Source organism: Amphimedon queenslandica, unplaced genomic scaffold, assembly GCF_000090795.2.
Source record: "Amphimedon queenslandica unplaced genomic scaffold, v1.1 AMPQUscaffold_13510, whole genome shotgun sequence".
NCBI lineage: Eukaryota > Metazoa > Porifera > Demospongiae > Haplosclerida > Niphatidae > Amphimedon > Amphimedon queenslandica.
The window spans coordinates 66432-91499 of record NW_003546254.1 but is presented as its reverse complement, the minus strand read 5'-3'; the positions used below and the strand labels follow the sequence as shown (position 1 = coordinate 91499).

Genomic DNA, 25068 nt, shown 5'->3' with positions numbered 1-25068 from the left:
TACCACGCCCAAATTTACACTACACGTGAGTGAATGAATCTGATTGGTTGAGCATTCTCTTAAGCTCCGCCCACACACCTGGGCTTTGTCGCATTTATAGCAAACAGCAGTAGACCAGAGAATAGAAAGAGTGAAGTGATGCAAACTTGTAGAATTACTGGATTAAAGAACAGAAGAATTTTAAAATTATACAGGAGCTGTTCGGAAGCATAAGCTGCTATTAGCAAAAGAGAGACGTCCCTGCATTCAAAGCTACAATGGAGGATGGCGGTGAGTTGTTCTTGTGGCTACTTGTCCCGTTCTTTGAAACACTTTTCTTTGTACAAAGAGAGAGATTTTAGCCTACAGGCTTTAAATAATTGCTAGCATCATGCATAATGATATCAATAATAACGCATGCATCTCTATTGCAACATTCAGTTTAATTTTTAAAATAATTATTTATATTGTAAACTGTACATGTACATGCATGTATGTGTACATGTACATGCATGTATATGTACATGTAAGTACAGACTCATATGCAATATATATACACATCCTCCTAGTATATAGTGGGTTAGTGTTTACATTCAGTTTGGGCTTCTCACTAGTAGTGACAGCTTACATGGTGTTTTGTGGTGGGAGACCAACCCTGAGAACTTATTCAACCATCATAGTACAGTCTAGTGTGATAGTGCATGATGTGGGTAATTATTATTATCATAGTGATTAGTGTGAATGGAACTATGAGCTATATGAGGGACTGAAGAAATGCGATTAATTTGCTGTTGTATTATCAAGGGAATGACAGTAGAATGTTGATCATTACAGTTGATTACTAGAAAATCTCATTGCTAGAGAGAGAGGGGGGAGGGGGGAGAGTGAGAGAAGGAGATGCATATCAAATTTAGCATTATGATAATGAATCTCATTTATTTAATTTTCAAGTGATGCACTGATGCTACTGACTGTTGAATGAATCTTATTATGACTTTGAATCTCATTAGAGCGTGTGTACTGTGTATGTATCATTTTTAATCTCATTCATGTCTGCATGCTTTATTGAGTATCAAATGTCTGGATTCACATTATCACCGTCTCTCTCTTTCCTCTCTTGTCTGTCTCTCTCCTTATCTCCTTTTCTTTCTATCTCCCTTCTTTTCTCCTCTCTCTCCCTTCTTTTCTCCTCTCTCTCCCTTCTTTTCTCCTCTCTCTCCCTTCTTTTCTCCTCTCTCTCCCTCTCTCTCTCCCTCCCTCTCTCTCTCTCCCTCTCCCTCTCTCCCATCTCTCCCTCCCCCTCTCTCCTTTTAACTTTCAGATGCTAGCGTAGCATCCACTCCATCTTCATCCTGTCAAAAGTGTCTACTCTTCTCTACAACGTGTCTCTCCGTACTTTACTGGATCCTTTCCCTCATATTCTACTCACTGGAGCTGCTGTTTGGCTCATGGTCCGCAGCACTATACTATCAAGATGGCCAATATGCTCAGTTTGGCGTTGTCGCAGCTGCTATTTTGATACCCACATTTGTCCTGGCACTTGTATCCCTTATATGGTATTATGATCAAGACAGACTATACAGGTTGCTAAGGGAGGCACACCCCGACGACCAGGAGCTAAAGATGTACAAGAGACTCATTGGGACCTCATCGATATTCTCTCACCTCATATGTATGGGCCAGCTGTACAGGTAGGAGGACTACGGTATCTTTATTATGTACAGTACATTATTAATGAAAGGGTGACCTTACAACTCATTAAGTGTGTGGGTGTGTGATCCTTTATAAGTATTGATACATATAGTATAATTCATGCATCCCTAGTACTAGGCTAAGTAGGCTTATTCTGCCATATTTGTACTGTGGGGATTGATGTATTATTAGCTTTATAAGGAGAGAGAGTGTAGGGTGTGAAGTGAAGGGAAAAAACAGAAAAGTGCTTTGCTTGTATATTGTAGTGTAGCAAATGACACTAGAACTAAGCCTTATCTACTCTATCTTATACTCAGTATTGATTATGAGTCATACAATGTACATGTATTGTATTTAGATTACTCCCGCTCATTCTATCTATGCACACGTAAGCACATTAGATAGTGTGTAGTCTCATTATACTCTGCCATTGGGAGAATGTGTATTGTGTAGTCCTATTTGTATATCATTTGCTTGACACATGTATAGCTCATGTCAACAACACTGTTGATTGAAAGTTGAAAATGCTCTGTATCACAGCACACTGTTATTATTGTACAGGAGATAGAGAGGAGAATAGAGGGGATACATAGAATAATAAAACAAGGAAATGTGAATTAGGAAAAGTGCAGACATTGCAAGAAGAGGGATAGATGAAGAGCAAGGGACAACAAGTGAATGGGACAAAAAGAAATAAAGATGGAGATTTGATAGTATTTGTTGTTAGTGGCTTGTGTGTACAAACAAAGCAAAGACACTTCTCAGTTAGTTTTCAGCAAATGTGATTATGTTTTTATCACGAAGTGCACCTTTAGCATATAATCTCTATAGCCTATGTGTTTGTAATGAGGATGTTCATTGCGTTTTGTTGTTGTAGTTTAATTTCTGTGTGTTTATTGGTTGCGGGCAGTTAATGATTGTTGACGTTTGTTTCTGAGAACATAGTTAGGTTGTACGTGGTTGTTATGAGTTTTGATGTGGTAATGGATGCTTCCTCTCTCTCTCTCTCTCTCTCTCTCTCTCTTCCTTTCTCTAGGTACGGTCAACTCATTTATCTACATATCACGAGGTCTAAAGTCTATGACGTCATTACGTTACAACGGGATTCCTCTCTCCTTCGTTTCCTACATGGTTTCCTCGTTTCCGCTCCTCTCCTCTCAGTCCAACTCTACACCATCCTAATGGCAATAATAGACTCAAACTTTACTCTTCAGTTAGTCCTATCTCCTCTACTAATTGTATTTGCTTCGGTCGTATCATCAGCTGTATCGTTATTATTAACTCTCCTGGTGTATATATTATCAGATAGACTTCATGCCGAGAGGAGAAGGGTCGTCATACCTGCCTACATTGTCACTTTCCTTTGGCATTTATTCGTCATTCCATCACGAATATTTGCCATGGTATTATTTGCAGTTGCCTACGGTCCGTACGTAGCCGTGGTCGTTGGGGTCCACTGGGGAGCGGCAATTATTTGGACGCTAGCCGAGAGGACAAATTTCTGCGGGGATCTTAGCACCACGCCCCCAAAGAAGCGTTACCTTCTAGAGCTCCCGTTTGTGGGTGTGGTCTCTTTTATATTTTTATTCATTTACTTTAACGTCCGTGACGGCTCCACAATGGTACGTATAATCGTTTATCACTTACTAACAGCAGTAGAGACCTTGCTCCTCTCAGCTCTCTTCTATGTCGCTTATCCAAACCTTTCGCTTTCCCCATGGGTTTTTGCTCTCTCCGTCAGTTCCTACGGACTGGGCGTGGCCTTCATGTTCCTTTATTATGCTGCCTGGCACCCGAGCAGGACGGAGGATTGCTTCCTTTGCATCGGTTGTCCAAAGTCATGCGAGTGTTGTCCTTGTTTCTCAGACAAAGGAGAGCTTCATCTTGGTAACGTGGACCTACCACTTGATGGTGAGAGGAGAAGGGATAACCCCAGAGATGAGGAGAGGAGCAGTGGAGGGGATATCGAGGGAGAGGAGAGACCAGTCACTGGTAGAAGGACACCAAATCAAAATGGCTTTTATCCCTCTACTCCTCACAGAGCTGGTTCTTCCTCTATGAATAATATCAACAGAAGTACCGGTGGTACGCCAACGCACGTTAGGCCATCGCTACAACTTAACAATCACTTCTCGTCGGCAGTCGAAATACCACGGAACACTTCCTTATATGGGGGCAGTGGGGGAGGAGAAGAAAACCCATACTCGCTGCCTTTTCATCACGTGGGCGTGCCCCACACTGGCGCTTTGTCTTTGGAGAATATCAAGAGAGTCTCTCCATACAGAGCTCCTTCACGAGGGAGCCTGAGAGAGGGAGAGGAGAAAAGATGGCCGGTCAAGACTAAGACAGAGAATTTACCGAGACGAATGTTACCACTTGTAACCAACGCCAGTGACCCACGGTCCACCCCATTACCTCGTCGTGGCTCCGACTCTCAACTACTACCAGGAGCATCTTTAAACAAGAGCAAGTACAGTAACTTTAACGGTAAGCAGAGACACTCAATGATAGTCCATCCTGACTTGCAGCTGTCTTCTAATATTAATCTACCATCTCCTATTGGGGAGGAGCCTGGGGCCCTTGATGGAGGTAGAAAGTGGTCATCACCTCTTCCTATCCTTCACGTTAGCTCTGCTGATAGTCCTGGGAGGGGGAGAGGAGAGAGGGGGAGAGGCAGGGGGAGGATTGCTAAAGAGAGGAGAGGGTCTGGCTCACTCCTTCCTTCTCCTTATTCCTCCTTTATGTATGTTACTCCACCAACCCCGACTGTCAATACTAGCATGGCTGCTTCTTCTTCCTCATTGAATCCATCTTATCCCGTTCGAAGCTCCTCACAGCTTGAGACTAGATTCTATTTAGAGCCCGGGGCGGGAATAGGAGTAAAGAGATATCGCCATCGGAGTTTAAGTCCAGATGTACATTCGTCCGAAGGTAGTGGGTGTGGCTACCCCGCCTATTCTAGATCAGCTAATGCCACTCCTAAGCAGAGTCCTTATTCGTCCTGTAGGAGTAGCAGTGGCTGTGCTCCAAGAAAGAGGCGCTCTGGTTCCAGCAATCCGCTTCATTCCGGGGACCCAATGGTAGAGTTTACTCAGCTTTATACGAGCGGAGCAAGCCCCACCCACATGAGGAGACCCTCTTCTCGCTCGTCTGCTAGAGTATCCACAACCTGTGACGAGTCTAGTGATTGTGGAGCAGGAAGGAGAGGAAGAACTTCGGCTTGTTCCTCTGGTGTTTTTAGCTCCGATAAAAGTGACACTGGGTTTTCTGTTCCTCCAACCGGTAGCGAGGTCAACGAGCCACGCCCAGTGTTAGGGGTGGAGTCTAATGATGGGTGTGGTCGGGGAGAAGAGAGAGGGAGAAAGGACAAAAGATGGCAGCCTTCTGTTAACTCTGATGTCGGAGTAATGGGAGGAGATACCCTTGTATGAAGTACACTATAATTATTATTATTTTGTTGTTGTTGTTATTTATGTTGTTGTGTTGTTGTTGTTGTTGTTGTATAATTATGTGACTCTTTATTGCATTCATTCAGTTCACTTGATTTGACATGTATCATAATGATTATTAATACTTAATTTTATATTTAATCTTTGGCTTATATAACTTGTGTATGAAGCAGATCACTGTTATTGTAATTGGAGCCAAAATCAGCTTTGATTTTACAGTTTAGTCTGAGTGCTTGTTTATACTTATTCAATGTGTTTACACTGATAGCTTTTGCTTTCAGTCTTCAATATTTGCGTAAGTAATATTCTGAAGCAACTTTAAAAATTTGTAACGAATCTAAATTTGATCGGAATCCGTTCAAATTTTCACAACAACGTAAGGACATATTATGTACGTACATGCATCAGAAAAAATTATTAAAATGGAAAAGTCACATATTTTGGTGGCAAAATTTGGCCTGAGACCATAGTACAAGGTCATTGACAAGATTTTGAACACCTCTGAAATATGAAAAAAAAATCCAATTTTGTTCAAAATCAGCTCAAAGTATATACAAAACATAAGTACATGTATACGCATCAAAAAAATTATAAAATGGAGAATTGTCTCCAAACCATTTTTGATGGAATACCTCCTATACCATTGCATTTAAAATACACCCTGCTTCTGATTATCTGTTCAATTTATTAAAATTAATTTTGAAATTCAAAAAAGGCAATATTATAACACAGACAAGCAAACAAATAAAATTATTAGTTCTCTCGTTTAAGAAAAAAAATTTCCCTTTAATGTATTTATTTGATTGAAGAGGGTTCGCTAGGTTATACTACATCAGATGAGGATGGGGTGGAACCCTGCGTTGTCAGTGATGCCCTGTCTTCACTCCTCCCTCCAGATCCTGCCGTCTTTATTCTTAAAGCACCAAATAAATTAAAAGTCTTCTTCCTTGATCCAGGCGATATTTTTTCACCCTAACAACATAATAAAAGCATAAATAGTACACAGTCGATATTTTTTATGTAAATCATGTACAGTTTTTCAATGCATTTGTATTAAATGTAATTGACACACACACTCTAGTTAAGCTTTTATAATTGCACAAAAGTTTCACACATTATCTGTCACCTTGACTGTTTTTATTGACGGCAGCTCACGATGAGTGGGCACATCAATCCTAAGTCCATTAACATGTTCACTACCTCCTTCCCCTCCTCCTATACCAATGTGCTTAGCTGAAGCAGAAAACTCTGGTATTTGTGACAATAGACGTGGTTGATTTTTAGCTGACGAACTCCTATATACAGATCTCCCTCTCTCCTGCTCTGTTCCGTCATTGTCGAGTCCCTCGGCGCTCATATCTGTTTTAGAACCAGGAGCCCCCACGACTTCCTTTTTCATAGCAAACAGCTCAGATTTGAGTTCCATGCTCTCCGATTTCATTCCATGAGCGCTTGGAGGTTCGAGCAAGAATTTCTGATTAGGGTCGGCCATCAGAGACTGTATGTCTGCAGGTCCATTTCGAGAGATGGACCTCTGACTGCCTGAAAATTGAGATTGGCTGGACCAACCAACAGGAGGGGCTTCATAACTCATTCGCCTTACGGGACCAATTTGACTATGTGAAAGTAAGGAGAAAAAGAATACACAATACTCCAATGAGTTAACAGGAGCTGATCAGTTAATAATTGTGTATTAATTGTGTCATTAATTGTATGCATAATCTGCATGTACATGTGTATAATAATATCAGTAGAGTGCACAATGTACTTCTCATTCTCACGTATATAACTGGTCAATGTAAGTCACTATCACTTTTACTTACTTTTTCCCTTTCCAAGAAGTAGCCCCTCCACCTCCTCCTTGCTCCAGGTGTGTGTCAACTGAGGCCGAGAGGGTTTTCCTCATTAAAGGTTTCAAGTTTCCGGCCGAGCGTCTCCTCGAGGAAGAAGTAGTGATGGTAGGAGCAAGACCCTTCCCAGTCCGTGGGCTGTTCTCTTGATGCATATTATCTGGAGTTAGGATTGTGGGTGGGGGACTTTCTGATGGCAGCTGCTCGTTAGATGAGGGGGCGTAGTTGTAGAGGCTCTTGTTTAGCATTGATTTTTGAAACGGGATTGGAAGTGGCTCGGGGGCAGACATTCTAGAGTGGGGTCTTGGAGGCGGTTCCAGTCCACCCATTCCCATGTAAAACTCATCGTGATGGTGGGAGGTGTGTCTTTTTGTGACCCCGCCCATATCGACGTGATGATGTGGACTTAGATCATTGTTTAGTCTCCTCCCACTGGCATGATGGGTGTGGTTTGAAAACAAAGATTGGTAGAAGGCGCTGTGGACATTACGTAATTGTCCGAGGGGTTTGTGATCGACTGTTAGATGCTTACGTCTGTCTGGTGCCTTGCTTAAAATATCATATTCGGCCTATTAAGATTAAATATGGAAAAACATGTTATTTCCTGTGTTAATTATTGCTTGTACATGTATTTCATTTGCCATTTTACTGGCAATAAGAATATAAATGTTGTATGTAACAAATGTTCAAGGACAAAATTGATTTTTTAAAAATAATTGCAATCAATCATTACCCTGCTATGAGCCTGTTGGTCATCATCTTTACTTCTGAGGTGCTTCATTGAGAAACTAGGCTTGTTTAATATACCTGTGGCATCATTGTGCTCTGCAAGAGTAGAAAAATAATTATTAGACTATGCATATATACATATTACGATAAATGCAGAGTATTATACATGAAGTTAAAATTTTTTAATAGTACCTTGACTATGCTGGCTATGGCCATATCCTTGTGATAGAGAGAGATGCTCTGCAATAGTTTGATGGTCAGAAGAGCTAACTAACTTATCAATTGGATCTGCTGTGATCATTCTAAAGAATAATAAATACATTAAAAAATAGAATTACTTTATCCTTTGTAGTACCATTGACTGCTTTGGTGTAGCATGCATAATTTTGAACTGACCTTTGGAGAACATTTCTTCCTTCTGGTTGATCCATAAGTAAGTTGTATATTGCTGCCAGCCAATCACACCGGTCCCTTTTAACTGTTTCCTTTATCTGACTTGGTGTCTCGCCTAAAACTTTCTGCATTAGTTCAATGACCTATACATGAGTGCATGCAACAAGTTAAAGATCAATATTAGAATGGAGAAAGGCTAAAGGAAAAGGTAGAATTGACTAAGCGACCACATAAGGGAAGAGGGAGTCATTAGCTAGGGAAGCAGCTAAGTCTTATTAATAAATATTATTTTAATTACACATTAACGGTATTAGCACTTCACTTAGCACCAAAATAACGACAAAACTCTATAATGAACTTGGAAATTAATGGCAATAAGTTGTCTTTACTAAAGTGCAAAGGATTTTGTTTAGAGTCATACCAGGTTTTGTGTGATAGGGTCTGGTGGAGTATATTCATAAGGAATGAGCTGGTGAGCTCCATCTTTTGTTGTCCATGGATGATGCATGACGTCATCAAGTGATGCTCTTCTGGAAGAGTTTGGTTGCAGTAAATGACATATTAGATTTACAGCACCTAAAATATAACGTGCAAGGTAACTTTTAGAACCATGTAAGTTTTTCATATTAGCAAAATTAATTTCTTATTGGTTATTCTTTCTTTTCTCTCTTTTTCTCTCTCACTCGTTGAAAGGTGCTCCATTTCTTTTTCATGGTGCTCAGTTATTCCTGCACTAATCTGCTCTAGTAATTTCTGTCGTTTCTTTGTTCCTTGTCTTGGAGATCGAAATGGCAGCTTACCAACCAGCATTGCATACATATTGACACCTCTAAAAAGAGCAAAAAGTATGCCATTATTTCACACTATTGTGCATTGTTATAAAAATGATTATGCTCAATGCATGAATTTCTAAAAGAATTAATGATTATGCTGTATGTATGCATGTGTGTCCATTTCTTCCTTACAAGCTCCATACATCCACTTCAGGCCCATAATGTCTACCAGGAATGAATAATTCTGGTGCTGCATATTCTGGACTGCCACAGTGTGTCTGCAACAATGCTCCTGCCTTCTGTGCATTGCTTAAACCAAAATCTACAACAAAAAAGATACACTTTCTTGAACTGTCTTCACTCCCTATTGCATAATTAGCTGTCTCTTTCACTCACAACAAAGCTCAGAGCACAAACAAATATTTGCACACAAAAACACTCTTCATGACACTTATTAACAGAGTTCCATTCATGGTAGTGGAGAATATAATGCTCCCATTTAGGCTCATTGCACATTTAGCACAATCAACAGGCAGGATAGACTCACCAACAATCTTTACATATCTCTTCTTTTTGTCAAGCAAAATGTTTTCCATTTTAAGGTCCCTAGTGTATAAAAAAATAAAAAAGATAATCCCCTTTCTAGTTAACTTTAATGCAACATCATATTACTATTAAGATTATTTCATATGTACTCTAGCCTATAGCACAAGTTAACTGAGTGAGGTCTATGACATTCATAACTCTACAGCATTCTCAGTTTATCATATTCATGGTCTTATGCCTTCCTTTACTGGCTTTTCCTCAAGGTTAATGAACTAGGCTGTCAGTATTCATTGATTTGGTGTAAAGTGATATGTTAGCATGATATGAACTGACTGCTGCAGGGCCACACACACTGAGGGACTAGTAGCACACACACATACACACTCAGTGTGTTCTAGGTCCTGTGCATGGAACATGATTTACACTCTTCCATAAATGACGTGCTGATTTTGTCTAAGTGAGAAATGTAACACCTAGCCACATCAACACACCATTAATAAAAATAATATACTTGTAATATTTATATATCGCAATAATTTTCACTGTTGGAGACTGATCGTTGTTATGTGAACAAAGGAAAAAAGAAAATGCCTCACCTATGCACAATCCCATTTCCATGCAAGTAATAAAGAGCTGATGTCAACTGTCTTATGAATGGCCTAGTGGTAGCTTCTGGTAGTCGCTTTTCTTTAAAATCGTTACGAACAAAAGAGAGTAGCTCTCCACCCTCAGCTACCTCAGTTACAAGGCAGTACAAGTTGTTGGTTTTCATAGTTTCGTACAGTCGGATAATATTGGGATGTCGCAAGCGTCTCATGAGCTGTGCTTCACGGAGTAGGTTCTTACGGACGTATTCCTCCTTTATCTTGTCCGTTTCAATTATCTTAATGGCAACCTGCAGCAAGAGGGAGGAGATAAATCTTAATTCATTTTCAGTGTGCATTATGAACACTAATAATCACTGTTTACACAAACTATGACATACAACAGTGTATGCTTGCTATAGTTTGCATGCATTGTATTGGGTATAAGTCACTGTAGTTCATAATTGGTTGCATGGTGTTTATACACATATAAGTGCATGCATGGGCAGTGATGCTGTCACAGTTGTATTTACATTCTTCAAATTGATCTGGCTATAGCTTATGTAAATAAAGGAGTTGTGAATAGAAACAGTCCCAGGCCATATACAATTATATGCAAGGCCATAGGAAATAAAATTGATGTACCTTAGCTCTTGTTAATGTATGCGCAGCAGCTTCAACTCTTGCAAAATTCCCTTTTCCCAGGGAATGGCCTATCAGTACGTATCTTCCAATGCATTTGACATGCTTTGAGCTCGAGCCACTGCTTTGGCTGGAGTGAGCTGATGCGGGTCTGTGACCAGCTGTTGCTCCTGTCGTTCTTTCCTCTGGTGGCCCGCCGGATTCCTCCCTAGTTGTTCCTTGATCATTAGAGCTCATATTTTTAGTTTCTGTTTCAACACAGACTGTCTTGAAAGAAGTTTACTGGCTCCTCGAATGAGATGCGAAACGGTTTAATCCTTCTCTTTTCTGCTCTCGGGCTGGTCGCTAAGGTGACACCTTGATGAAGTGAGAATGAGGAGGTAGGAATAGCTCAATGGGTATTTAGCAAATAGGTCAATTAGCACCACCTCTTCGCCTATTATGTGCAGCTCTCACTTCAGAAGCAGTAGATAGTACTAGGCTATTTGCAATTCTCTAGTCAGTGAGTTTTATTTTGCTCTAATTTTCTGGCAGCAGCAGTTTCTCACTGCATTCTTATTTCCAAACAAACTCTTGAATTGATTATTCAAGAGAAAGTAAAATCAAGCATGTAACTTGACGCTGCCAGCAGCTAGCAACGCCCCCGTATATGCAGCTCCAGCCCCACCCTTTTGATACCGTAATTCTTACTGTTCTAATTATCAGTTGGTTGCTAGGCGACTTTAGAAAAATTGTTGTTGAAAAACACTAATAAAATGGCGGAACTACATGTAATAGGCCAGTTGGTTGGGGGATACGATTTCCATTCCTGTGATCTGTTCTGCAAGTGGGGACTGGCCCATGGTAGTAACTGGAATGTTATCGAGGGAAAGAGTGAGGGACAAACACAAGTAGATCATCCAAAGGCAAGTTATGAGCATATTATAATTTGAACCCAAACAAAGTTAAACACACCATCATGTATGTAATTTGAGCTTTTTGGTAATTGGGAAAAATGCAGAATCAAAAAGTGTCATTTTTCGAGGATCAATTGTTGTCATACATGTTGTATTGGCATGTAATTACATACCCCTACTTGTACTATACATACATGTTGTGAAGCCTAACTTAGTAAACTACTAAATTTGCCTTTTTTTCTAACACCAATTATGTTTTAATTATTGATAATCTATTATTATGTAGGATGGAACATTTGCAAAGTGGTCTCATCCAATTGGTATGTAAGGATACACGTTTTTCTAACATGTACATGTATGTTAGTGACTTAAAAGAATCTCTTCTCTCCATCTCTCCTTTCTCTGTCCCTCTCTCTCTTCTCTTTCTCTCTCTCTCCTTTAGATCTTCATTTATCTTGTCAGGGTCTGCAAGGTTGGCCGAAGCTTCACTTTCAAGTCTGGCACGAGGACATCTTTGGTCGAAATGAGCTCTGTAAATTAAAGCACAACAAAGGGCACTATAATAGTAATGTTGCACGTGTATGTTTTGTAGATGGATACGGGTTCATTCATGTCCCAACTGTTCCAGGGAATCACGAGGTAGACTGCGTAATATGGAAGCCAGTTGGCTCATTCATGGACCAAGTAACATGTAAGATTAAGCTATTACGAAAATAAATGTATTATTAATGTATTATATTTTGTAAAATGTATTAAAAATTAGCATCTATATTACTTTTGCTTTTTGCTTGCATTGTAACCATTGTGATTTTTATTACTTGTAGCATTCTTTATGGGTGGCGGACCAGAACTCTCTCAAGAGTCTCTTGTCCATTCCTCTGAAGACAGGCTAAGACTTAGAACTGAGTCTTCGGGGAGGGTAAGACTAAAATTGGGCATAATTATTAGAAACTTTGAAAAATTTGGAGTAGAGACTAGTTAGTATTTTATTTTATGAATTTTTTAATATTTTTAAGTAGATAGATGTACATACAGTCCATGTTTAAGTTACACATTTAATTTATTAATTTTGTTTTAATTGATTATATAATGTGCACTCATTGATGGACACCACCACACTAGTTGCAAATTTGGGGCTATTTTAACAGTTTCTAAAAATATATAATTTAATCAGAGTCAACTGAAACTCTCTACATAACATTAGAACATGTATATGTATTAGAAAATGTAATAGAAATGGAGAATTCTTTCCTAATCATTATTGGCAAAATTTGGCTAAAGACCCTGCCTTTCACCAGATTTTTGAGCAGCTTTACATGTGTAAATCATAAATTGTAATTCTATCCTAGTCATTTTTGATGAGAATTTTATTGTTAATTTTGAACGAATTATTATCATCAATAAACTCAAGAGTCAAGGCACTCAAATATATCAATTAATGTTTGCTTTGTAGCTTGCGGATTTTCCTCTCTCCATTTTTTAAGCAAATTATACGACTGCACAGTTTCTTTCTTATTCTTTTCTTTAATCTCTTGGAGTGTTTTGTCAGAGAAGCCAAGATAGCCACAGAGACTATTGAGGTCTTTGTCTTTCATGAGTCTACTGTACTGTATCAAGTCTTTATCTGCATGCAGTATTGGAAGTATTTTGTTATACCGTATAGCGCTTTAATTTCGAGGAGCAAAAATTTTGCTGATTTCATGGGTTAGCATGCAACTGCAAAATTAAAGATCCACTAAATATTCAATTGCCATCAAAGGTGTGGCACAAACATTGCGAATCCCCAAAAGTTATTTCTGCAGAAAATTGATTTTTATAAGTCCGCAAAATTTTAGCTCCGCAAAATTAAAGTGCTATATGGTAATAATTTATTGTAGCTAACCAGGTATTTGCTCCAGTGATGTTTGTACTTGTTCATCAACAGCAATGACTTCATTATTATTGTGTGGAGTAGCTGATGCTATAAGAAATTTTAGCTCCACAAAATTAAAGCGCTATATGGTAATAATTTATTGTAGCTAACCAAGTATTTGCTCCAGTGATGTTTGTACTTGTTCATCAACAGCAATGACTTCATTATTATTGTGTGGAGTAGCTGATGCTATAAGAAATTTTAGCTCCACAAAATTAAAGCGCTATATGGTAATAATTTATTGTAGCTAACCAAGTATTTGCTCCAGTGATGTTTGTACTTGTTCATCAACAGCAATGACTTCATTATTATTGTGTGGAGTAGCTGATGCTATAAGAAATTATAGTAGTTTATAGCAAAATTTGAGAATTTTGAAAACCATTGAAAGTTTTGTTGTTAAGGAAATTTTATTTGGGCTAAAATAATTTTTCATGCTATGACAAAGCAAGGACAAGCATTATTAGTGGTGGTGGAGAAAGAGCTGGAGAGGATGCTATACAAAATTTTAGATTTTCAATGCAGTAAATCTCACCATTTTTCTTTGCCAAATACTCTTCTATTTCTCTCCCAACTCTTCTGTTTTGTAAGATAGGTCCACACACAGCATTTTTAATAGTTTGCCATGTGTAAGGAGCACTTTTATTCTGCTGTATCTTCCATTTATGTAGCACCTTTGAGAGTTTCTCTTTGCTAGAGGACTGCCTTTGTTGTAAGGAGCTAAGAGCATTCTGGTCCAGCTCTAGGCAGATGCCAAGCATTGACCATTCATGTGATATGCAAGAGAGAAGGTCCATTAATTCACGATGAGATGGGCTTTCTAGAAATCAAAAATTATAAATACTGGTAGAACAAATCAGACATGAGGCGAGTACTTGGGTACTTTTCCTCTACAGAAAAGATATCAAAGTACTTTCAAGTACCTTGAAACATTTTTACAAGACCTAAGGTTGAGTTAACAAGTGAAGGTGTAGACTTGTGAAGTTAGCAAAATTTATGCTATATCAGTGCACTTCTAATAACCCAATGCAGCGATGCTGTTAAACGACTTTTTGTACAGCTCTAAACTAATGTTTATTGGATGGAACCTAACAGTTAGTTCACATACATAGCATTTTTATGTACATTTGCTGAAAGTACTTCTTAAATACTCTATTGAAGTACTTGTATACTCATACTGGGAATTTGCAAAGTATTTGGAATGCTTTAAAGAGTACTTTGCCCCATGTTAATGTACATGTATCTACATGTAGCTTATATTATTGTTCTCATAATGTTATTAACACATAATCAAACTATTAATGTAATATCACTGCATATTATATTTTTGCATTTTTTCTGTTCCCAAAATTAAATGAAGTATACAGCATTTACATGTACATGTAGTACCTTGCCAAATGTCATCTATTGCTGCAGCATGTGAACTCGAATCTTCTCTAGCTACATGTAGATTACATAGACAGACCTGTGCAGCATTAATTAAAATTGGCTTACTTTTACTGGGTGACTTTTGCTGTGCAATCATTGAACTTAATTTGATTGCTGAGCCTGCCTCTTTTGCATCAAGCATTGGTGCACAAGAAGAAATATCTTTTTTGTCAGTGGCAGCAATCACGAGGAAATCACTGCAGCTTGTCATATTCTTCACTGCAGATGAATAATCTCTCAGATCTTTTGACAGGAAAGATGTCAAATAATTTAATATTAATAGTATCTCACGTTGAAGTGTACTACTTTTTATGGAACCTTTTTGTAGTTTTGAGTTCTTTAGTATGTACTGTAAGTTTTCGTCCAAGACTCCCTGTAAAAGTTGCACTATTTCTTCAAGTATTTTAACAAGACCTGATACTTCAGTGACTGCAGCTGGAAGTGTCATTGTGGTTTCTTCTTCAGCTGGCATCAATTGATTCTCTTCTAGTTTTCTAGTGGGAAAACTCAGGAAATCTACTATGAGGGATGCTTCTTCTTGCGTGTTTTTAGATGCAGTGAGCAGATCGTGCAAGCTTCTCTTGATTTCTTTGATGTTCTCGTCATTTAATGCTTGAAAGACCTTCTCTTTGCATTTCTTTATATTCTCCACTAGAAGATCTAACTTGCTTCCAAATGAAGGGATAGAGGCAGCTCCAGTCTTTTGCTGATCACGACCAGGTGGAGTAGTATCTATGTTGGTAGCCATCATAAATGGTTTGGGTATGGTTTATTTATAATGGTTATGGTTTAAAAGTTTCGAAGTTTGAACTTTCTGAGATCTGGCGTAGCTGAGCTAGGGATCACGTGATCTTGTTTAATTATCGCGTAAAAATTATTGGTTTGGGCGCAATGGGCGGGGATTGGAGGGAAATCCCATATGGGCATGTCATCCTGCATGTTTTCTGTCTCTTGGTTTTCTTTCAATCTCCCTCCCTTTTGGAATCAGTAGGAAGAAGAGAAGGTTAGCCGTGACCTGGTTTTATACTATTTACTGGCGTCTCTATTATCCTTTGATACAGAGGCAAGTTTGCCCGTTTTAAACTCAAGTCAAGATAAGAACAAGTGACTGATTTAGGTAACGTTATGTATAAAAATATGTACTTTCTTTATGAATCTTAAGCTTTAAATTGTCTCTTTTGACCTTTTTAACTATTTAAACTTTTAAATAAGTATCATATTTCTTAACTGTAATAGTAACTAGTCAACTTTGTACATCACAAAAGTCAGCAGTCAAAAATATAACACTTATATATATTTCCTGCAACAAAGCTACATGTGTGTCGAAAATTAACACCACAAAGTTACCTTTGATTACATTGCGTGTTGTTAAGTAGCAAAACTGTTTCCCTGGTTCCTCATACCTTCCTTCTCTTACATGTATGATCTCCTCTCTTTATCATTTTTCTTTGTATTTTTCTCACTCTCCATTCCTCCTCTTCTCTTTCTTACCCTCTTTTCCTCCTTCTATCAATGTTTGTGTATAATTGTATTAGTTTCGATCGCAGTTACATGTAGTTTCGATCTCGCAGCATGTACATAAACATGCACGAAAATATACTTTTGCTTATAGGCACTAGGTTATATTTTGATCCTTGTAAATGCATTGATCCATTGATATTCTACTGTCAAAGGTTTGATAAAGGCCAGCATAGAGTTAGTTTTCATTTTAAATGTGTCTTTATGCACGTGTTTGTGTTTTGTTATTGTAGCCATTTTCCTTGTGAAAGTAAAACCTCCATCACTTTACCTTGGTATGTGTGTATTATGTGCATCTAATCTCCTGTACTGTATGTATTATATATATGTGTGTGTATCTGGCTATTGGATTTGTATATGTACTCAGTCTTGTGTGTAGTTTTTCACTTGCTAGTATACACATTAAGATCATAATATTATACTTTGCATCATTAGTTAAACTCCATTAAAATGATCGCTACATCAAGTTCAATATAATGTGTACATGTACGTACAGTACCGTATGCATGCACTGTGTATAAAATTTGATGTATACTTCGTGACATAAGACGTACTGTGTACTTTATGAACTGTGTACTTTACACACATGTCAGACTTTCTGTCTCTGTTGAATGTTGATAATATTAGGGTGTGTCTTTCATGTGTATAGGTGTATGCATGGGAATGTATCAGATACATGCACACGTGACGTGATGTGTCAATGATGCATGTTTCATGTCATTGTTTCATTATTTCCTTGTAATTGTTTCATGATAACCTCACATCTTTGTTGCATGTAGTTTGAACAGAATTTACATGTATTTCTTAACTTCCTTCATTTCAAGAAGGGAATTTTTAAAAGCGCAAGCACATGTAGTTTAGTTCTCCTCCTCTTCTAATGGAACTGCTTTCAGTGTTAATAATCTAATTTAATAGTCATAATGGGAATTTTTATGGCAGTAATAGCATTTCATTAATAATGCAAATAAGCTCATGATTGGTGGTGATGATATGAGGGCTGGATATGATAATAAAAGAATAAAAGTGAAAATGAGAAGTGGAATGTTTTTCAGTTTGCAGGCACCTCTTCTAAAAGGAAAGAGAAAGGGTTTATCATCCCCTCCCTTTGGCAGAGGAAGCAAGCACTTAACATTGTTTAATCCCTTTAACAGTAATAATAGTATAACATTGAAGCTACAGTCAAACCTAGCTGTCTATTCTGGAAACATTGGGACCCAATAATACCCCCAGCTCCTGATTAAGGACGTGTCCTTATTTCAGAGGTTCATTAATACGCATTTATATTGTATTGGGACTGCTACCTCATCCTTATTTTAGAGTCTCCATAACCACAAAAGCAGGCTTGACTGTATGATGTATTGTATTACATGAAATCCATTGAAAATCACTAAGTTCCAGTTATAGTAGTCATTAGTGTGGGCACTGTTTATGGTTGAGTTTGGTCAGGGTGTGTGTGTGTTTGTGTAGTGCTTTTATTTGTGGCTTTCTATTAATATGAAATCATTTGCTAACAGCTGATGGTGCCAAGAGTGTTATCGCCACCAGAAACAAATTGCAAATTTATAATGAGACTTATGATAAAATGGTCCTTCCTCTACTCCCTCTCCCCCCTCTCTCTCTCCCCCCTCTCTCTCCCCCTCTTCCTCTGTGTTTTGTTTGTCTTCTCGGTGACTGGTACTTTATCTGTTGCTTCTTTCTTTGTTTTGCTAATCATTTGATCACTCGTTTTGTCTTCTCCCTTAAACTTCATCTTTCTTCCCCTAGCCTGCCCTCTGGTCTTATAAAAGTTGATTTAAGCTAACCTTCTTGTCTGTGTTTATTTTTGTTTGTGTTCTAACTGTCTGTGAATTTCATACAGCTTCATCCACTGCGGCTCCATTCAAAGAGATGTTCTTTTATAGAGTTTTTCTATCTCTCACTGAGTGTGTGTTGTGTTATTGTTAAGTACCACGTAGACATGCTTATGTACATATACAGTTAAAGTTATTAGTTGTTACTGTATACAAATGCGCCTTACCTTAATTTCAGTTGTTTATGACTTTAATATAGTTATCATACAAGTCTGTCAACAAAATGTAATTGATACAAACCACAAGTCCCAGACAATCTTTATTTTGCATGTTCATCTTTTCTATTGATACTATAGTAATGTAGATTAGCTCATTTTGTCTTTATTGTTATTATCAGCAGAGTCATGATATTGCACAGAGTGGTTCAGCATGTGCTGTTATTTCACACAATGATTTAGGGAGAGGATCTATTTTGTGGTGTACTATGATTTACAAACATTAGGATGGTTATCGTATTGCAAATTTAATTGTGCTACATGCAACTGTCATCCCATGATTGTGTAACATGTAGCTTCTATTGTGTAATAGTACACAAAGCCATTTATTGCTATCAGTACTAAAGTTACAATTGTCTTTTATCTCCCTCTCTCTCTCTCTCTCACACACACACACACACTCCCTCTCTCTCCCTCTCTCTCTCTCTCTCTCTCTCTCTCTCTCTCTCTCTCTCTCTCTCTCTCTCTCTCTCTCTCTCTCTCTCTCTCTCTCTCTCTCCCTCTCTCTCTCTCTCTCTCCCTCTCTCTCTCTCTCTCTCTCTCTCTCTCTCTCTCTCTCTCTCCCCCCCCCCTCTCTCTCTCTCTCTCTCTCTCCCCTCTCTCTCTCTCTCTCTCTCTCTCTCCCCCCCTCTCTCCCTCTCCAGTATAATGAGTGGCAGTTTATCATATTATCATTCTTATCCCACAAGAGGAGAAGGGCCTGGACCCACAAACCATTTCTCTCCCCACAAAATGTCGCACCGATACATTTCACGTGGTTTACCCGAGCCCCAACCATCAGTCGAAGGAGCCTCATATCACGTTCAGGGCCTCAACTCTCGTTCGCTGATGGGGATGTCTTTTTACGAGTCGTACGACGATGCTACTGATCACGGAGGTAGGAAAATGGGCGGAGACAAGTCCTCGCAGGATCGCCTCACTCAAAGCTACCACACCCACCAAACAAATTACACGAGACCACGTCAGCCATATTATACGTACCACCCGCCTGTGACCACGCCCTCTCTCCTCCGGACCAACTCTGGGCACTCGTCCTCGTCGCATTTCCGTAACCACCTTGGCAACAATCACCACGACGACAGGTCGGGCAGTTACCATGACGAGAGGAAAAGGGATTTAACGTCTACAGTTTCGTACCCTCAAACCAGGTTGACTTCAGCTCGGGGTAGGAGCTATGACTGGTCTACCTTAAGCTGGTCACAGTCACTCGCTCCAAAAGCACCTTCTCCTCTAGCCATGCCACTCGACAGTCCTTCAGAGCCTCATTCAGACTCATCTCCACCAACTACCATCAATCATCGGCCCATTGCTTTGGCCACGCCTCTAAACTCCACCCACTCATTAGCAATCCGCTCCACACTCCCTCATAATTCCTCCTCCGGCCCTCACAGTAGGGGAACACCCTACATTGATATAATATCTCACCCGGAGGACGTCATGATTACTCCTAGCGTTAACAGTTTTGAGTTGGTGTGCGAGGCAAGGGTTTTACACTCAAGCGAGAGTCCCATGTACCAGTGGTTCAAGGATGAGGAGCCTTTAATTGGTGAAGTGGCCAGTTCTCTCGTTAGGAGAGTGGCTCTTGAGGAAGATATGGGCTTCTATTTTTGTATTGTCTCTGATAGCAGTGGCATCACTCAGAGGAAGTCGAGACAGGCCTACGTCTGTATGGACGACGAAGGTCAGTCTACACGTACATCTACGTACATTTATTTCATGTACATCACATGTGTAATATACGTGTACATGTACATGTACGTACATATATGTCCTCTGTACGTGAGGTCAGTCATACATATATGTACATTGTAATTATGCGTCATTATCAGCTAATTATACAGTTCAGCATGTTCGATTATAATAATCACATTGTTAATTTGCTTTAAAGAGGAGTTCAGTATAATGAAATTACATGTCTAGTATTTATCGTCCGGTATCAGCTAGTACGTGTACGTGTGACGTGTAAGTTGAAAGTACAAGTGAGCCGTCTTGATTAAAAATACATTATAGTTATTTTTTTGAAAGAGAAAGTATGTGGTACAATTGTACATAAAAGATAGTATAATTCTCTTATCTTACATGTGTATACAAAGACTGTGTATGTGTTTCCTTGCTTCAGTACGTGCATGTACACGTATATTTGTGTTTTTGCCGAACTGATTCGCTCGTTTATTGTTTGTTGTGATTATGAAACCTGAATTGAAAGTGTTTATGTATCTCTATCCACCTGTAGACACATTGTGTACGCTTAGATACAGATCACTGACATCTAATTGTGTAACGTACATTTATATGTGTACACATACATGTACTCCTATGTCTATTGCATTGGTTGTGTAATACTAATCATTATTGTATGTACTATTTATAAAATGTACATACATGTATGTATTTATTTGATACTGATTTAGTACAAATATGGCGACATTGCAGTACATGGATACTCCTTTGTGTTAGTGTATGTACGTGTACAAGATTTGTATGTGTAATTACAGTGGGGAAATTTTTTTAAATTCGATATAACGTGAATAATTTGATAGTATTAGTAGTAACAAGCATTCCACTGTACTGGGCAGTTCTCTCCCTCACACACACACACGCACACACACACACACACACACACAATAAATATGTCACACATACATGTACATGTACACACACACACGCGCGCACACACACACACACACACACACTCTCCCCTCTCTCTCTCCCCCCCCCCTCTCTCCCCTCTCTCCCCCCCTCTCTCCCCCCCCTCTCTCTCCCCTCTGAAGTTTTCTTGTGTGAAGGGAGAGAAGAGGAGGGGAGGGGGTGAGGAGTGATGTGCTACTAAAAGTGATATAATAAGTCATAGTTTGTTTAGATGTGTCAGAAAGAGAGAGAGGGAGAGAGTCATGGATCCAATTGGACTGGTTAGTGTTTGAATAAATAATGATCTAACTCTGGCCAGTTTACACAGCTTCTGCAACATTTACTAGTACATCTCCTTATATCCTAAGAATCCTCTTAGCTTTTAAAATCATATTATTACTTGCCCTTTGACCTTAAGATAATAATAAACAGCATTCAAATAACACCAACATATATATGTACATTGTATAAGATACAATTATACAGTCTTATTCAATAATGGACTACATATACATTGGAGTATACATGGTACCATACAAATGCATATACAATTACATTATGTACACAGAATGGGAATCTGCAACTATGTCCTACTACGCAATGTACATATGTACATGCACATGCTACGCACATGCACATGTATAGTTATGTGTGATTGTGCACGTACAGGAGCATGTGTTGTTTACAGTAGTAAGCGTAGGAAGGAAGACGTGTTTGTGTTTGATTTGTACGTTTGTATAGTAAAGCACAAACAAGAGGTGGCGATTTGATAACAATGGGAAGGGTTTGTGAGCCTAGTTGAAAGTATCTGAGACTAATTAAATGATAAACTGTTGTATGTTAGTGACCTTCAGTTTTATATTATGTACACAAACACTGCATGTCTTCTCTCCCTACACCCCCCCCCTCTCTCTCTCCCTCTTTCTCTCCCATCCTCTCTTTCCTGTTACATGTACATGTACATGTACTTTACGGAAAGTATTGCATTATTTACATGTACTTTTTTATTATTTATTTATTTTTATTTTATTTCAGAGGTTCCAGCCATTCACACCTCACCCTCTCCACCTCTCATCATCGAGCAACCGCCTCCTAGCATGACTATTCTAATTGGAGCCCGCCTCCACCTAAAACTCACTGTTCAAGGCACGCCCGAGCCGACTTATCGCTGGTTCAAAAACGAAGTTGAGTTGCCTCATTTTAGCGGTTGTGAGCTGGTTGTACCTCGTGTGACTGTGAGGGATGAGGGGAAGTACATGTGCTCTATTAGGAATGAATGGGGGAGTGTTCTCAGTGGGGAGATTGATGTTAGGTTGCTCACTAAGTCACAAAGGAGCTCTTCTGACTCTCAGCTTAGTTAGTGACTTAAAATGTCTGCCTCTCTCTTCTAATCTTGTCACTTCTTTATTTACTTTACTTCTCTCTCTCTCTTTCTCTCTCTCTCTCTCTCTCAAACTGTAGTTGTAGATTATATTGCATTCTACACATATATCCCATACGGGTAGTAAATTTCAAGAGTATAAAATTTCATGTTTTAGTCAGTAGTTCTTAGTTGTTTAATTTCAAAGGGGTTAGATTTCGCATTTTTGCACGTGCACTTGAAGTCATAGATTTTCACATCCTGTGCATGCACAGTGAGCATTTCCATGGTATTAATAATTTTTGTGGTTAAGAAGTCACCCATGAAATCCGTGAAATTAAATATCCCATGGAATTTTATACCCGTATGTAATTATAATTTATTCTCATTCCTTTGTGCCCATGTATAGGTGTTGATGATCTTGAAGATCACGAAATTGCATTCCCTCCATCTTACACTGCCCCCTCTTCACCACGCAAGCATCTCACCACCCAGCACTCCTCTCCTCCTTTATTCCCTTCTGACTCTCCCCTAATGGAGGGAGACCAAAAAGACGAGCTTGTGACAGAGCCAGCGCTAAAGATAGTCACTGGCCAGCTAAAGAGTCAACTAAAACGACAGAGCAACTCAACCTACAGCATCGAGAGAATCGCTTTTTGTCTTAGCGTCTCGAAATTCGAGCTCTCCAGCATCAGGTAACGAGTGCATGATGTTTTTAATCATTTAAAATGTAGTCTAGTACATTTTTGTGGTATTTTTATGTTGTCTTCCCTTACACAAAAGCTTTACCCTCTACCTAATACAATGTGCATGTACATATACAATGTATGTGCATGTGCATGTACATATACAATGTATGTACATGTGCATGTACATATATGCTGTTTTGTATTTGCTTCTTGTTTTGGTTATCTTGATTGTTTTTGGGTAAAATATTTTGTTGTTGGATTGACTGTGTGTATATATGCATACATACATGCATATATTAATTATGGGCATGAGTCATGTGTTTATTTTCTGCTGGGCAGGTGGTAGCGTGTGTGGATTTGTTTGTTATTTGGTCCAAGACTAGGGACTATAGCTCATTGTATTTCATCAGAAATGGCTAGGAGAGGATTTTTATAATTTTTTTTCTGATGCATATGCTTTACATGCTTTTTTTTGTTGTGTAGAAATTTTTTGAACTGATTCTGATCAAGATTTGATTTTTATGAATTTTTTTAACGTTAATTGCTATAAAATTTGGTCAAAGGCTAAATATTGGCTCCAAAATCACCTCCAATTTTTATTACACTTTTCGATACATATTGATGTCCTTATGCTATGTAGGAAGTATGAGCTGTTTCCGACAAATAATTTTCAAGTTACAGCCATTTTAAGAATACGTCAAAATTCTGAAAAATACCCAAGGCTATAGCCCATGGTTTTTTCCAAGAAATGGCTCCGAAATCACCCCAATTTTTTATTACATTTTCTGATACATATTGATGTCCTTATGCTATGTAGAAAGTTTGAAGTGATTCCGACTTCAATTTTTTAAGTTACGGCCATTAAAAAAATGTCAAAAATTTGAAAAATACCCAAGGCTATAGCCCATGGTTTTTTTCCAAGAAATGGCTCCAAAATCACCCCAAATTTTTATTACATTTTCTGATACACATTGATGTCTTTATGCTGTGTAGAAAGTTTGAGCTGATTCCGATAAATAATTTTCAAGTTATGAGCATTTTTAAAAACAAGCAAGCTTTTGAAAAAAGCAAAGGCTATGGGTAGCCCATGGTTTTTCCAAAAATTGGCTCCGAAATAACCCCTCAAATAAAATGCCCCTTACTCCCTTTATCAATTTCCTGTGTTTACATAAACTTCTGTGTATAAAATTATATTCAACTACATGTATTACTAAGATTTATTAGGATTTACTAACAATGATCCCACTGCTTTCCTGGATAATATCTTACCACCATTCTATTGTACTGTGTGTGTGTATTTATGACTCACAAATGAACTTTGTGTTTTTTAGGTTAAATTACAGTACAGTTGAAGATCAAGTATTTCAGATACTAAAGAAGTGGAAGGTGCTTACTTATCGTCCGACAGTCTCCTTACTTGAGGACTCACTGAGGATGGAAGGTTTCATGATATCAGTCCCTCATATTGAGTCCAGTGCTTCAGCAATAGGAGGAGGAGGTAATGAAGATGTGCATTATTTGTATTCTCAAATTAGGAATTAGTAGCTCTATTTACGTGTATGTACATGTATTAGCAATAGAGATACATGTAATCATTTGTAATGTACATCTGCATGTTTAGTATTGTGTACATGTATCCCAGATACATGTACATCTGCATGTATGTAAAGGGCACAGGCTGATGTACAATATACCTTTAATAATAAATTAGTGAATATACATGTATCTATAAGCTATTTTATATCATATTAGGTGTATCCAATCCCCCAGTGATACTGGAACATCCTCAGTCATTATACGCTCCATTCAACAGTAAAGTCTCATTAAGTATATCAGCGGAAGGGGAGGAGCTTCAGTACCAATGGTACAGAAACAATAAACTTCTTCCTGGACAGACCACGCCCACTTTAACGATACCCACGATCACCGAGACATCAC

The 25068-nt window shown here is 38.6% G+C and overlaps 4 protein-coding genes across 5 annotated transcripts; 2 read left to right on the top strand and 2 right to left on the bottom strand.

Moving 5' to 3' along the window:
* The first annotated feature begins 84 nt into the window (after positions 1-84).
* LOC105316444 (uncharacterized) lies at positions 85-5294 on the top strand. The gene is made up of 3 exons (XM_011411333.2): positions 85-270; positions 1301-1670; positions 2708-5294. Exons 1-3 carry the CDS (start codon positions 258-260, stop codon positions 5100-5102), a joined length of 2778 nt encoding a protein of 925 aa, XP_011409635.2. The 5' UTR covers positions 85-257; the 3' UTR covers positions 5103-5294.
* Positions 5295-5803: 509 nt separating this feature from the next.
* Positions 5804-11184, bottom strand: LOC100637618 (hormonally up-regulated neu tumor-associated kinase homolog). The gene is made up of 12 exons (XM_003383463.3): positions 10641-11184; positions 10008-10306; positions 9413-9471; positions 9058-9187; positions 8776-8921; positions 8514-8668; positions 8096-8235; positions 7892-8001; positions 7704-7795; positions 6944-7539; positions 6247-6736; positions 5804-6092 (listed from the first exon to the last, which is right to left on the bottom strand). The coding sequence occupies exons 1-12, from the start codon at positions 10872-10874 to the stop codon at positions 5943-5945; spliced, it is 2601 nt and encodes an 866-aa protein (XP_003383511.2). The 5' UTR covers positions 10875-11184; the 3' UTR covers positions 5804-5942.
* A 122-nt stretch (positions 11185-11306) lies between these two features.
* Positions 11307-12652, top strand: LOC100637493 (B9 domain-containing protein 2-like). Its single transcript, XM_011411323.2, has 5 exons — positions 11307-11542; positions 11820-11853; positions 11976-12065; positions 12126-12224; positions 12358-12652. The coding sequence occupies exons 1-5, from the start codon at positions 11393-11395 to the stop codon at positions 12513-12515; spliced, it is 531 nt and encodes a 176-aa protein (XP_011409625.1). The 5' UTR covers positions 11307-11392; the 3' UTR covers positions 12516-12652.
* A 356-nt stretch (positions 12653-13008) lies between these two features.
* Positions 13009-15694, bottom strand: LOC109590135 (uncharacterized). Of its 2 annotated transcripts, XM_020006073.1 has the most exons (6): positions 14937-15694; positions 14832-14882; positions 13978-14262; positions 13557-13775; positions 13416-13493; positions 13009-13157 (listed from the first exon to the last, which is right to left on the bottom strand). In XM_020006073.1, exons 1-4 carry the CDS (start codon positions 15619-15621, stop codon positions 13693-13695), a joined length of 1104 nt encoding a protein of 367 aa, XP_019861632.1. In that variant the 5' UTR covers positions 15622-15694; the 3' UTR covers positions 13009-13157; positions 13416-13493; positions 13557-13692. The 2 variants fall into 2 exon arrangements, with proteins under 2 accessions (XP_019861632.1, XP_019861626.1); XM_020006067.1 differs by having other exon boundaries at positions 13416-13775.
* Positions 15695-25068: the final 9374 nt, after the last annotated feature.

Bases quoted from the DNA above. Each gene is read 5' to 3' on its own strand.
- LOC100637618 (XM_003383463.3), bottom strand. From the start codon at position 10,874: ATGAGCTCTAATGATCAAGGAACAACTAGGGAGGAATCCGGCGGGCCA. The intron at 9,188-9,412 runs GTGAGTCTATCC...TTTTTGTTGTAG, and splicing joins GAGATATGTAAAGATTGTTG to ATTTTGGTTTAAGCAATGCA. The intron at 7,796-7,891 runs GTACTATTAAAA...CTACTCTTGCAG, and splicing joins CCATAGCCAGCATAGTCAAG to AGCACAATGATGCCACAGGT.
- LOC109590135 (XM_020006067.1), bottom strand. From the start codon at position 15,621: ATGATGGCTACCAACATAGATACTACTCCACCTGGTCGTGATCAGCAA. The intron at 14,263-14,831 runs GTACTACATGTA...TTTGATTTCTAG, and splicing joins AATAGATGACATTTGGCAAG to AAAGCCCATCTCATCGTGAA. The intron at 13,776-13,977 runs GTGAGATTTACT...AATTTCTTATAG, and splicing joins GTATTTGGCAAAGAAAAATG to CATCAGCTACTCCACACAAT.
- LOC105316444 (XM_011411333.2), top strand. The intron at 1,671-2,707 runs GTAGGAGGACTA...TCCTTTCTCTAG, and splicing joins TGTATGGGCCAGCTGTACAG to GTACGGTCAACTCATTTATC.
- LOC100637493 (XM_011411323.2), top strand. From the start codon at position 11,393: ATGGCGGAACTACATGTAATAGGCCAGTTGGTTGGGGGATACGATTTC. The intron at 11,543-11,819 runs GCAAGTTATGAG...ATTATTATGTAG, and splicing joins CACAAGTAGATCATCCAAAG to GATGGAACATTTGCAAAGTG. The intron at 12,066-12,125 runs GTAAATTAAAGC...TATGTTTTGTAG, and splicing joins CTTTGGTCGAAATGAGCTCT to ATGGATACGGGTTCATTCAT.